General features: G+C 42.1%; 1 protein-coding gene across 1 annotated transcript; it reads right to left on the reverse strand.

The window, feature by feature from the left end:
• Nucleotides 1-1,386: 1,386 nt before the first annotated feature.
• Nucleotides 1,387-13,283, reverse strand: LOC138786783 (oocyte zinc finger protein XlCOF6.1-like). The gene is made up of 3 exons (XM_069963831.1): nucleotides 13,194-13,283; nucleotides 12,770-13,097; nucleotides 1,387-2,537 (listed from the first exon to the last, which is right to left on the reverse strand). Exons 2-3 carry the CDS (start codon nucleotides 13,062-13,064, stop codon nucleotides 1,642-1,644), a joined length of 1,191 nt encoding a protein of 396 aa, XP_069819932.1. The 5' UTR covers nucleotides 13,065-13,097; nucleotides 13,194-13,283; the 3' UTR covers nucleotides 1,387-1,641.
• Between the last annotated feature and the right edge of the window lie 494 nt (nucleotides 13,284-13,777).

Below are 13,777 nucleotides of genomic sequence, written 5' to 3' on the forward strand. Positions count from 1 at the left end.
CCTTCCATACTTATTATCCATTCAGTCTCCTTTCCCCAGTTCTCAGCTGCTGCTTTCTGCTGAAGACACAAAAATCTGAGTGTGAGCTGTCCGTTGTTTGCAAAAGACGTCAGCGAATAAAATAAAAAAGTAGACACATTTTCTCTCATTTTTACTTGTTGTGAACATAGCCTTTATCTGCAACTCTGTAGCTTCTTTGTAATGCAGAAGTTGCAGATAGGGACTTGTTTACATCAGCCGTCATAGAAGGGAGGGGGAGACGGAGAGAAAAGCTCACACACAGATTTTTGTGTCTTCAGCAGAAAGCAGCAGCTGAGAACTGGGGGAAAGAGACTGAATAGATAATATCAAGTATGGAAGGAATTATTAGTCTCATCATGGGCAGAGGGGAGGCTGATTATAGCTCTATGGGGTACACAGGGAGCTGCTGTCAGTAAGTCCAGTGAGTACAGTTACTAATACTATACACAGAACTATTCTACTAGACATGAGCGAATTTACAGTAGGCAGGAAGGGAATCACTATCTGACATCTGCTCATCAGGCTGCAATCTTTTAAAGGCGAATTCCGGCCCAAACTATTTTTTAATATGTTATTACTTATGGAAAGTTAGACAAATTTCTAATGTGCATTAATTATGGGAAATGCACATATAGGTATATTTCCCTTTATTTACTAGATCAGGGAGACTTTAGATTCTCTGAAATACTGTGATGTCACGAACCGGGGGTGTAATCACAATGGAGTGTCCAGCAGGGGGCGCACTATATATAGAAGTCAATGAGTGACTTCTATATATAGTGCGCTCCTGCTGGACACTCCATTGGAATTACAATGGATGTGTATGTAAATGTAATATACAGTATGTTTTTGATTGAATACATTTATGGAATACTTTGGGAAGCACAGCTGCTCCTCACAAGGACTTCAGCATGCCTCCTCCACCACTCCCCCTCCTAGCTAACAATTTCTAACTATCCTCACCGACGCTCATCGCCGCAGCTCTCTGCTCCCACATACCGCCTCCCGGTCCGCACTGCATGTCGGCCGGGGACAGGAAACACCGGGAGTGCTGTGCACCCTGCGGGGTGGGGGTGCTTCCTGTCCCCGGCTGGCATGCAGTGCGGACCGGGAGGCGGTATGTGGGAGCGGTGAGTGGTGGCGGATACTCATTGACTTCTATATATATAGTGCGCCCCCTGCTGGACACTCCATTGGAATTACACCTCTGGTTTGTGACGTCACAGTATTTCAGAGAATCTGAAGTCTCCCTGATCTACTAAATAACGGGAAATAGCCCTATATGTGCATTTCCCATAATTAATGTACATTAGAAATTTGTCTAACTTTCCATAAGTAATAACATATCAAAAAATACTTCTGGCCGGACTTCCCTTTTTAAGTCTACTCCGCTCCTCCCCAAGTGCTGGGAAAAGATGGATCCAGTCCTATGAAAGTGGGAGAAGTTTCCCAGGACTGGATCCATCTTTTTAAGCAGACTGCAAAGCCGACAGTCTGATGAGCAGAATGCAGATAGGAAAGAAGCCATTCTCTTCCTTCCTACTGTAAATTCACTCATCTGTATTTTTCACTATAGAATTTTCCTTCATCATTCTTTAGAATTCTTTATTTTCATTAACCTCATTGTGAAGAGGAAAATGGCTTCTCCCTTTTGTGAATTCTTTGATGGATCACAAGATTTGGTTTAGAATAAAAACATTTTTCACAATCTGAACATGAAAATGGCCTCTCGCCTGTGTGTGTGTTTTTATGGTAAAGAAGATTTTTTTTCAGAGCAAAACACTTCCCACATTCCGAACATAAAAATGGCTTCACCCCTGTGTGAGTTCTCTGATGCACAACAAGATCTGATTTCTGAATAAAACATTTCCCACATTCCGAACATGAAAATGGCTTCTCCCCTGTGTGAATTCTATGATGCTTAACAAGATATGATTTATTACTAAAACATTTCCCACATTCTGAACATGAGAATGGTTTCTCCCCTGTGTGAGTTCTCTGATGCATAACAAAATCTGATTTGTGAATATAACATTTCCCACATTCCGAACATGAAAATAGCTTCTCCCCTGTGTGAGTTCTCTGATGCTTAACAAAATATGATTTATTAAGAAACTGTTTTCCACATTCTGAACATGAAAATGGCTTCTCCCCTGTGTGAGTTTTCTGATGCTTAACAAGACATGATTCCTCAGCAAAACATTTCCCACATTCTGAACATGATAATGCCTTTTTCCCTGTAAGATATTTTTTGTGAGTAAAGCATTTTTCATGTTGTAAATCTGAAAACTGAGACTTTACTGTATTTTCTCTTTGATGTCCATCGCCTTCTCTGTAAATGTCAGCTTGCTGTGATGGATCAGAAGATGGGACTTGTATAACAGGATGAGATGAGAGATCTTTGCTGTGAGGGGCTGAGGGTGTATCTGGGATAGTGGACGGCTCCTCATATGTATCTTGTGTGATATGATCCTCTGAGGAGATCTGATGTCCCCCTGAGCTCCTGGTAGAATCATCTGCAAAGGAGAAAACACCATTTCTCTTATTTCCCAGTAATAGAAGCTTAAACATATTGCAGACATGGAAAGTTACTCTTTTTTTTTTAAATACTTTTTTCAATTAATTTTTCCTTTAGAAAATGGTACAAGACAATGCAAAACAGCATTTGGACATCATAAGTCCAAAGTGATATAATACATAAGATATAAGAAACCTTTCAGTAACCGTACCAACTAAACCCATTTACCCCCCTCCCCCCCTTCACAGGTGCAGCGGTGGACTAAATACCATAATTAGGATTATAGGAAGTCGGTATGGTTCAGAATTGACATCTACCCCTGACAACCTGAGATTTTCAGGCGACCCAGAGACCCTGTCAGCTCGGACATTAAGTACCATTTCGTGCCCACACATGGTGCCATCAATTCTCTTATTTCCAGGTCAGAAAGAAATTTTCCAATACAGTGCTTCTATTTCTTAAAGAATTTTGTGGTGTTTGCCTCTTTCACTCTCTCACATTCCACTCTATCAAGGAATAGACAGTGTTTCATCTGCCCCAACACTTCCATTATATTAGGCAATGTTGGTTGTAACCATCTTTTGTAAGATACACCGTTTGGCAACAAGTAGGAAGGCAAACAAGGCTAAGACTTCGGGCATGTCAGTAGTCTGTCTGGCGCTAAGGGATGTGGAGGTATATTAAAGCCATATATTGCCCTATACATGAGCTTGTACTGTGTATCGCGCAATCACTCACTAGGAACCGCTTTTCGTATAGCTGCCCATCCCTCTAAAAATTTTTCGGTAAGTCAGTATCTTTAAAAGGGGGTCTTATGTCGGGTTCCCAACTAAGGGGGTCTTAGGTCGGGTTCCCAACTTATAGTATAAATAAGATACAGATGGGTTAGCTGGGGGCTCAGTAATCATTACGTGCATCTCCGTAGACTTAGTCAAGGGGGATATATCTCTTAGTCGTGAAGTCAGAAACCCCATGAATTGAGAGTAGGCCAGAAACTGGGATGGTGGTAATGAAAACCTGGCACAGAGTTCAGAAAAGGTGAGAAATCTATGTTCTTGGTGGTGAAACAACTGGTGTAATGAATGGATGCCACTTCCTGAACATCAGATTCTCTCTACCCTGACTAAAGTCGGGGTGTCCCCATCTAGAAAATAATTGTGGAAGACCATACAACTTTCTCACAATCTTCCAAGTCGCTATGGTATCTTTTAGAATGAGATGTTGTTTAATCAGAGATGGTAGCGCCGCGTACTTGGTGTGCAACAAAGCTATTAATGACCAAGGGGCGGCAAGTTCCGTTTCCAAGGCAACATTAGAATAAAAGTTAGAGCCCTGTATCCAATCAATGCAGTGTCTTAACAAACAAGCTACATTGTATCTCCGCAAATCCGGGAAGTTCAGCCCCCCTTTGGATCTGGGGAGTTGCAATTTGGCCAATGCTATCCGAGGTCTCTTACCTGACCATATATATCTCGAGAAGGCAGACTGGATCCTCGCAACGTCCTGATGACGCAGCAGTAGTGGTATGGCTTGTAGATGATAGAGTAGTTTGGAAAAGCTAAGCATTCTAATTAAATAGCATTATCCCAAAAAAGAAAGGGGTAGTCCCTCCCATCTCTTAAGTTTGGTTAATATTTTTTGAAAAAGCGGGGGGTAGTTTAAGTGATATAATGATTCTGGGTGTGACCGATGGTTATCCCTAGATATTTAATCGGTTTAGTGGTTATTCTAGTCGAATTCACTTTTAGATAGATTAATTTTAAAACCCGAGAACTCCCCAAAGGATTCCAACATCTGAAATCTAATTGGTAGATCCGATTTTGGCGAGGCCAAGAACAACATGAGGTCGTCTGCGAATACTGTAATTTTCGTCTCTACACGTCCCACTTTGATTCTCCGTATCTCACTAGTCGCCAGCCATCTCAAGAAGGGTTCCAATGCGATATTGAACAGCAGGGGTGTCAGTATATGAACCTAGTGACTCCTGCACACGAGGCTGCAGCTCTACTCACTGAGCCACTGAACCTTGCTGGACGGCTCCACTTCTGAGTCTCTTTAGTTTCCAGTCTTGAATCCTTAATTGGCTCCACCCCTGGACTTCCTATATAAGCCCCGCCTTTCCACTTCCTCCTTGTGTGATTATTGTGCTTTGCCCTTAACCCCTTAAGGTCAAAGCCAATTTTCGTTTTTGCGCTTTTGCTTTTTCCATTTTATGTTTAAAAGTCCATAGCGCTTGCATTTTTTCACCTAGAGACATATGAGTGCTTATTATTTGCGAAACCAATTGTACTTTGCAATTACAGGCATAATTTTTCCATAAAATATGTTGTGAAACCGGAAAAAAATCATTTGCGCTGTCAAATTGAAAAAAAAAACGAATTTGTTTTGATTTCGGGGAGTTTTGCATTTACGCCGTTCGCCCTATGGTAAAACTGACTTATTATGCATGTTCCTCAAGTCGTTACGATTACAACGATATATAACATGTATAACTTATATTGTATCTGATGGCCTATAAAAAATTCAAACCATTGTTAACAAATATACGTCACTTAAAATCGCTCCATTCCCAGGCTTATAGCGCTTTTATCCTTCGGTCTATGGGGCTGTGTCAGGTGTCATTTTTTGCGCCATGATGTGTTCTTTCTACCGGTACCTTGATTGTGCATATACGACTTTTTGATCGCTTTTTATTACATTTTTTCTGGATTTGATGCGACCAAAAATGCACAATTTTACACTTTGGGATTTTTTTGCGCTGACGCCGTTTACCGTGCGAGATCAGGAATGTGATTAATTAATAGTTCGGGCGATTACGCGCGCGGCGATACTAAATATGTTTATTAATTTATTTATTTATTAATTTATATTTATAAAATGGGAAAAGGGGGGTGATTTGGACTTTTATTAGGGGAGGGGATTTTTTATTAATAAAAACACTTTTTTACTTTTTTTTTTACATTAACTAGAAGCCCCCCTGGGGGGCTTGTATATACATAGCACTGTTCTCTCATAGAGATCAATGCTGTGTATATACACAGCAAAGATCCATTAGATCGGTCATAGATTGCTATGGCCTGCTGCAGGCCATAGCAATCTATTGCCGAGCCGGGATCAGCGTCATTCCGACGCTGAGGCCCGGCACGGGCAGAAGAACGGAGATCCGTGCCACTAGACACCAGGGATGCACGGAGGAAAGCACTTCAATGCAGCTGTCAGGTTTGACAGCTGCATTGAAGGGCTTAATTAGCCTGCGCGGCAACGGGACCCGCGCCGGCTAATAGAGGCACTGCCCGGCTGCAGATTGCAGCCGGGATCGGTGCCGTTCAGAGCGGGGTCCCGGCGGGACCCCGCTCTGAACACCCCCTGCGGCACCATGACGTATCAGATACGTCATGGGTCGCTAAGGGCTTAATCAAGCTACTCCTTCCTCTGCTTTGCTGCTGTTATTACTTATCTGTGTACCGAACTCTGGCTAGTTATCTGACTTCGATTCTGCCTTATCCTCCAACTATATTGCTGCTCTCTGTGCACCGGACTCTGGCTAAGTATCTGACTACGCTTTTGTATAAACCTCCAAACACATTGCTGCTACTTGTGTATGGACTTCTGGCTGATTGCTGACCACGCTTGTCTACACCACGTCACTGCAACCTGTCTACCGACCTCCAACTAACTACTGACCAAGGTTAGTCTCTTGTACTTTTGTCTACATCCAGTGTTGTTATTGCAATTGGGCTCCAACCCAGACTAGGCCGTTACAGAATAATCTGACCCAAAATATGGAGTCTGCTCTGACAACGTTGAGGGAACAAGTTGCTGAATTACAAGCATTTGGTGCTACCTATCAAGAAAAAATTTCTAAATTACAAACTGTTGTACTGGATCAACAAAAGGACATTATAGAGCTACAAAGACAACTTCTGGAGATACGTGGCTCTGACTCAAATCCACGCATGCCACTACCATCAAAATTCAATGGTGACCGTCAACGTTACCGAGGATTCCTTAACCAATGCCCTATTTATTTTCAAATGCAACCTGCCTCATTTTCTAGTGCCAAGAAAAAAGTTCTGTTTATCATTAATCTCTTGACAGATGAAGCTCTTGCATGGGCTTCTCCATAGGTGGAAAAGGACTGTGATATTCTCAATGACCTTAAAATCTTTATTATTGCTATGAATCAAGTTTTTTATGATCCAAATCGTTGTGCCACTGCTGAGAGTAAATTGCACAATCTACGTCAGGGTAGACGCTCCGTTGCTGAATATACAGCCGAATTTTGACGCTGGGTGACTGATACTACATGGAATCCAGCAGCACAAAGAAGCCAGTTTCGCCGAGGACTATCCGAGCAAGTGGAGGATGAGCTTGCCAGAGTTGAAACCCCAGATGATTTGGAAGCCTTTATTCAACTGTGTATTCGAATTGACCAGACAGAAGAAAGGAAAAACTGCAGGTATTTGGAAACAATCTTACTTTCTCTTTTAATCAACTACCATTAAACACCCAGAAAGATTCAGAAAGTGCACCTGAACCCATGCAAATTGATGCCATACGGAAGCCCCTTTCTATAGCAGAAAAAGAGAGGCGTCGTACCGAAAACTTGTGCCTCTATTGTGGGAGTAAAGGTCATTATGCAATCAACTGTCCTAACAAAGTTCAAAGGACCATAGCCTTTACTGGTGCCAAGTCTGTAAGTAACTCTGATCTTAAACATCTGGACTATATTACATATCCTATTTCCTCTATAACTCTAGATAATGTAAAGGCATGTTCACCATCTCTCACTTCATCATTCCCATACAAATCACCATTGGAAATCATAAGGTGCATTCTTCAGCCATGTTGGATTCTGGTGCAGGAGGAAATTTCATGGACTTGGAATTTGCACTTAATCATAGCATTGAGAGGAGAAATAAATCCATGCCTGTTGATATGGAAACCGTAGATGGATCACCCTTATCATCTGGGCCTGTAACCCATGAGACTGTTGAACTTCAGACCATAAAGAAACCGTTAGTTTCCATCTGATTTATTTTCCTAAATTTCCAGTTATTCCAGGAATTCCCTGGTTTTCCATCCACAACCCATCTATCAACTGGGAATCAAGGACAATCTCTTTTCCCTCTGAGTACTGTAAGAGCAGTTGTCAGAAAAATGTTTCTGAATTCATTAAAGTGTCTGAGATCGCTACCCTCTCCCCTTAATTCCTGAGCTGTTGGAAAGCCTTCGCTCTGCCAAGATCTTTACCAAACTAGACCAAACTACGCGTTCGCCCAGGGGATGAGTGGAAAACAGCTTTTCCAAGTAAATATGGACATTATGAATATCTGGTAATGCCATTTGGCCTCTGTAATGCTCCCGCCACTTTTCAGCATTTCATCAATGATGTGTTTCGCGATTTCTTGGATCAATTTGTTATTGCTTATCTTGACGACGTCCTCATATTTTCTGATAGCATGGATGAGCATCGTAGACATGTAAATTTAGTCTTGGAACGTCTACAGAAAAATCACCTTTATATCAAACTGGAAAAATGTGAATTTGAACAAACTCAGATTCAGTTTCTTGGATATATAATTTCTCCAGAAGGTCTGACTATGGATCCCAGTAAAATCAAGGCTGTCGTTGATTGGCCTACTCCAAGCAATTTAAAAGAAGTTCAGCGTTTTATTGGATTTGCAAATTTTTACTGAAAATTTGTAAAACAATTTTCAAAAGTCATTTTGCCAATCACTCATCTCACAAAGAAAGCAAAAAAATTTAATTGGTCTCCAGAAGCACAGGTTGCATCTGAGAAACTAAAGACTCTTTTCACTTCTGCACCCTTACTAGTTCATCCAAATTCGGAATTACCTTTTATTGTTGAGGTTGATGCCTCAGAATCTGCAGTGGGAGCAGTATTATCCCAACGAATCGGTGACAAGATGCAGCTTCACCCGTGTGCATTTCTTTCTCATAAAATGTCATCTGCAGAAAGAAACTATGACATTGGAAATAAAGAACTTTTAGCCATAAAGGTTGCATTCTCAGAATGGAGACATCTCTTGGAGGGAGCCAATCATCCAGTAACAGTCCTTACAGACCACAAAAATTTAGAATTCATACGTACTGCAAAAAGGCTATCTGCAAGACAAGCACGATGGGCCTTATTCTTCTCTAGATTTAACTTCATCATCTCTTATCGTCCAGGTTCAAGAAATGGCAAAGCCGACGCCTTGTCCAGGACTTTTACTGAGTCTCAAGAGAGATACAAGTCAGAGGGTACCATTTTGTCTCCTAAAAACTTTCTAGGAATACTTGACTTCAAAGAATTTTTGAAAATCCTTAAAGATGGCTACCAAGATGATTTTTTTCCTTAATCATCCTCCTAATGATGTGGATCTCTTTTTTAAGGAGGGGTTTTGGATGCAAGAACATAGGTTATATGTCCCCGAATCTGCTCGACTTGAAATCCTCAAGTTAGTCCATGATTCCAAACTTGCTGGACATCTTGGAATCAATAAAACTAATGAATTACTACTCCGTTCATTTTGGTGGCCTAATTGCAAAAAAGATGTTAAAAAATATGTATCCTCTTGTTTGACATGTGCATGAAACAAGACCCCACGATACCCCCGTTTAGGACTTCTTCAACCACTTCCAATTCCATCCAGGCCTTGGGGCTCAATTTCCATGGATTTTATTGTTGATCTCCCCTCTTCTAAAGAAATGACTGCTGTCCTCGTGATAGTGTACCGACTTACAAAAATGGCCCATTTTATTCCAACTAAAGGGATTCCAACTGCTGAGCAAACAGCAGAATTAATAACCAAAGAAATATTTAGACTACATGGAATTCCTGACAATGTGGTTTCAGACAGAGGTGTACAATTTACTTCAAGATTTTGGAAAAGTTTCTGTACAGCCTTAGGAGTAACTGTTAATTTGTCTTCGGCCTTTCATCCACAATCTAATGGTCAGACTGAAAGGACCAACCAGACTCTTGAACAGTACCTTCGCTGCTTTATTTCATATCTTCAAGATGATTGGGTAGATTATCTACCTACAGCAGAATTTGCATACAACTCTGAACATAGTTCTACCTCTCAAAGTCCATTCTATGCTAATTATGGTTTGCATCCTGTGTTCATTCCTAACCTCCCACTCAATACTCCAATCCCTGCTGTTACTGAAAGACTATCAATGTTGCAAAAATCTCACAAAAAACTAGTAGAGATATTACAAGAAGCCCAAAAGGACTACAGGATAGCAGCAGATAAACATTGGAAAGCTCCACCTACATTTCAGGTTGGTGATCAGGTCTGGTTGTCCACAAAGAATTTGAAGGCTCATGTACCATCTCCTAAATTGGGGCAAAAATTCATCGGTCCTTTTAAGATTTCTGCAAAAATCAATCAAGTTGCTTTTCGTTTAGAGCTTCCAAACAAACTGAAAATTCATCCTGTATTTCATGTATCTCTGCTCAAACCATATAATGAAAATCCTTTTCCAGGAAGAAACCAGCCACCTCCTCCACCTGTAAATATTTAAGGTGAGGAAGAATTTATTGTTCAAAAGATTCTGGACTCTAGAATTTTTAGAAACAAATTGCAATATCTCATTTAATGGAAGGGATATGAGCCAGAAGAAAATTCTTGGGAGCCAGAGGAAAATGTCCATGCTCCTACGTTAACAAAAGCATTTCACCAACAGCATCCTGAAAAACCAGCTCCAAGGATGTCCGGAGGCCATCTTGGAAGGAGGGGACTACTGTCAGGATTTGAACCTAGTGACTCCTGCACTCAAGGCTGCAGCTCTACTCACTGAGCCACTGAACCTTGCTCCAGTTCTGAATATATTGGACAAGATCATGTCTCTTTAGTTTCCAGTCTTGAATCCTTAATTGGCTCCACCCCTGGACTTCCTATATAAGCCCCGCCTTTCTACTTCCTCCTTGTGAGATTATTGTGCTTTGCCCTTAATCAAGCTACTCCTTCCCCTGCTTTGCTGCTATTATTACTTATCTGTGTACCGAACTCTGGCTAGTTATCTGACTACGATTCTGCCTTATCTTCCAACTATATTGCTGCTCTCTGTGCACCGGACTCTGGCTAAGTATCTGACTACGCTTTTGTATAAACCTCCAAACACATTGCTGCTACTCGTGTATGGACTTCTGGCTGATTGCAGACCACGCTTGTCTCCACCACGTCACTGCAACCTGTCTACCGACCTCCAACTAACTACTGACCAAGGTTAGTCTCTTGTACTTTTGTCGACATCCAGCGTTGTTATTGCTATTGGGCTCCAACCCAGACTAGACCGTTACAAGGGGTCACAGTGGGCACCCCTGTCGCGTGCCCCTTTGGAGTGAAATGGGTGTCAACAGGAAGCCCGAGGAATGTACCCTTGCCCTAGGCTCAGCATACAATTTGGATAATTGTTTATCCGAACGGGGTGTGAGACCAGAGAGCCGGCGGAGTCACGCAATTGGGCTATGTTAGTGATCGGTTGCTTCCCTTTAGCTAAGTTGGCTTTACCCCTGCATCCTCTACACTACATCCCGGGCAGGTACTATGGCTCATAATAATGGAGAATAAGAATCTAGGGGAATAATACAAACGTTGTAGAATATTAAATTGCAATTTGATGTCCCCCGCATCGAGACTTTTTTCATATTTCCATAGATCTTCTCCCAACTTTCTTCGCGGATATCCCCTAATTCTTCTTGCCACTTCTGCTTCCTTTTAGTTCCGACCACTGTGAAGCTGTTCAAGTATTTATATATCACGGAGACCTTTTTTTTCCTAATAGTATGCTTTCTTATCTGTACAATGTATACCTTCTCAGCGCCCAAATCTAGATTTTTCTTTACCTCAGAGTAGTTTGAATTGCATGCCCCAAGCGCCCATAGTAAATCCAAGCGCTCCCTGCTAGTTCAAATTCTACTCGGGCTTGTTCCCAATTTTTCTATTTATTACCCGCCCATATGTCTCTTATACCAGTTATCCCAGCTCCCTGTAATGTCTTCAAATATCCCAGTTTCATTACTTCCAACAAGTTATTATTATTCCGTAACGGTGCAAAGCCCATAACCCCTTCTAGTTTAAATTTTTACTTCAATTCTTTCCAGAACTTAAAAAGGTTATCCAGTGCTACAAAAACATGGCCACTTTTCCCCCTCTCTTTTCTCCACATTGGGTGGGCTTTCAATCTCAGTTCCATTTAAGTAAATGGAGCTTAATTGCAAACCGCACCTGACATGGAGACGAGAGGGGGAAAAGTGGCCATGTTTTTGTAGCGCTGGATAACCCCTTTAACCATAGCCTTGGCCATCACCAACTTCCTCCCTTCATCTCCTTCTAGCCAACCCCCCTCCAATATATAAAAGATATCACCATCCCCTGCCAGTAGGGGAACAACTTCGGGAACCCTCAACCCTCCTTTAGCCGTTGGGACAAACAATCCCCCAAGTTTCATCCTTACTCTCTTCCTGCCCCAAATTAAAGAGTTAAACAAAGCTCCAATCTGTTTAAAGTATTTATTCTCCAACCACACTGGAGCCGCTCCGAAAACATACAGCAATTTCGGAAGGATTATGGCCGTTATCAGGACTATTCTGTCCGCTCTAGAAAGCCACAATCTCTACCAAATTCTGGCCTTTCTTTCTAAGGTAAGTATCGTTTCTTTAACATTCAACATATTATAGTCAGCAATATTTCTGCAGACATGAATACCCAAGTATGAGAAGCTACCCCCTTCTTCCACCACACGTAAGGGCGGGAAGGATAACCCCTCATTTACTTCTAGAGGCAACAGTACCGATTTGGCCCAATTTATTTTAAGGCCTCAGAATGAGCCCAACTCCTGGATTATATCAATTACTCTGGGAATTGCTACCAGCGGATCTGCATATAAAGAGATTCTGTCCCCTCCCCCCCTCGCCCCAAACCCCTCCAACTCTGGACAGGATCTAACCAGTATTGCCAAAGGCTCAATACATAGAGGGGAGAGAGGACAACCCTGCAGAGTTCCACGGTACAAGTTAAACATCCTAGAATGAGTTCCATTGACGCTCACCACGGCTTTTGCATTTGTATACAATATCTTGACCCTCCCAATGAATCCCTCTCATATGCCAAAACTGACAGGACACAGAGCTTATAATATTCCACACAGAATAGTTACAGCCGGTGACTGAGGAGAATGTGTGACTGTTCTCTGCATTTAGTGGTCACTACTCACCTGGGCGGTTACCTGTAGTAATGTCCTCCTTATACTGCTCATTACTCCTCACATCTGTCTCTTCTTCTTCTGCCTCTTTTTTTACCCTTATGTCGGCAGCATTAAAACAGTTCAGATTATTCCCTCTAGTAACTTCCTCCTTATACTGCTCATTACAGCTTACGTATGTCTCTTCATCTTCTTTTATCATCATGTTTTTAGCATTAATAGAATTCAGATCCTTCCCTGTAGTAATGTTCTCCTTATACTGCTTATCACTGCTGTCATCTGTCTCTTCTTCTTCTTTCATGGTCATATCTGTAGCATTGATCTTAATTAGATCTCCCCCCTGATTCATAAGATGTGAGAGAAATATTGTAAAAGTCATCAGACAGTAGGAGAAGTCAGGTGGGATGTACAGATCATAGGGAACATCTCCATCTACCTGATCCTGATCCTGTGGAAGAAGAGGATGGGGACATCTCTCTGGTGCTGTTCTCTTACTGGATCTGACTGGAGGGAACACATACAGAGACTGAATTCATTCTTTCCATCCAGATAATACAGAGAGGAGGTGTGTATATAGTCCTGTCTATTACCTGCTGATGGGAGGGGCTGCTGATCCTCCAGCATCACATCCTTGTACTGATCCTTGTGTCCTTCTACATACTCCCACTCCTCCATGGAGAAATAGACCGCCACGTCCTGACACCTTATAGGAACCTGACACACACAATGGTCACACAGTCATCCCCCCCACCCCTCCAGTGGTGTTACTGTATAATGTCCCAGCATTCCCAGCAGCCACAGTCTCACCTCTCCACTCAGCAGCTCCACCATCTTGTTGGTGACTTCTAGGATCTTCTCTTCCTCCATTTCCTCATGTATCAGGGGCCCCGGGATTGGGCTCAGGGTTCTTCCCCATCCTTCACACCCAGGGGCCCCACAGCGCCCACTAGAGGACTTCTTCACTACTGTGTAATCCTGTGTATGGAGAGACACATTACTATCACTCCATCCATTCCCAGA

Source organism: Dendropsophus ebraccatus, chromosome 3 (assembly GCF_027789765.1).
Source record: "Dendropsophus ebraccatus isolate aDenEbr1 chromosome 3, aDenEbr1.pat, whole genome shotgun sequence".
Classification (NCBI taxonomy): domain Eukaryota; kingdom Metazoa; phylum Chordata; class Amphibia; order Anura; family Hylidae; genus Dendropsophus; species Dendropsophus ebraccatus.

Bases quoted from the DNA above. Each gene is read 5' to 3' on its own strand.
- LOC138786783 (XM_069963831.1), bottom strand. From the start codon at position 13,064: ATGACCATGAAAGAAGAAGAAGAGACAGATGACAGCAGTGATAAGCAG. The intron at 2,538-12,769 runs GTGAGTAGTGAC...TCTCCTTTGCAG, and splicing joins TACTACAGGTAACCGCCCAG to ATGATTCTACCAGGAGCTCA.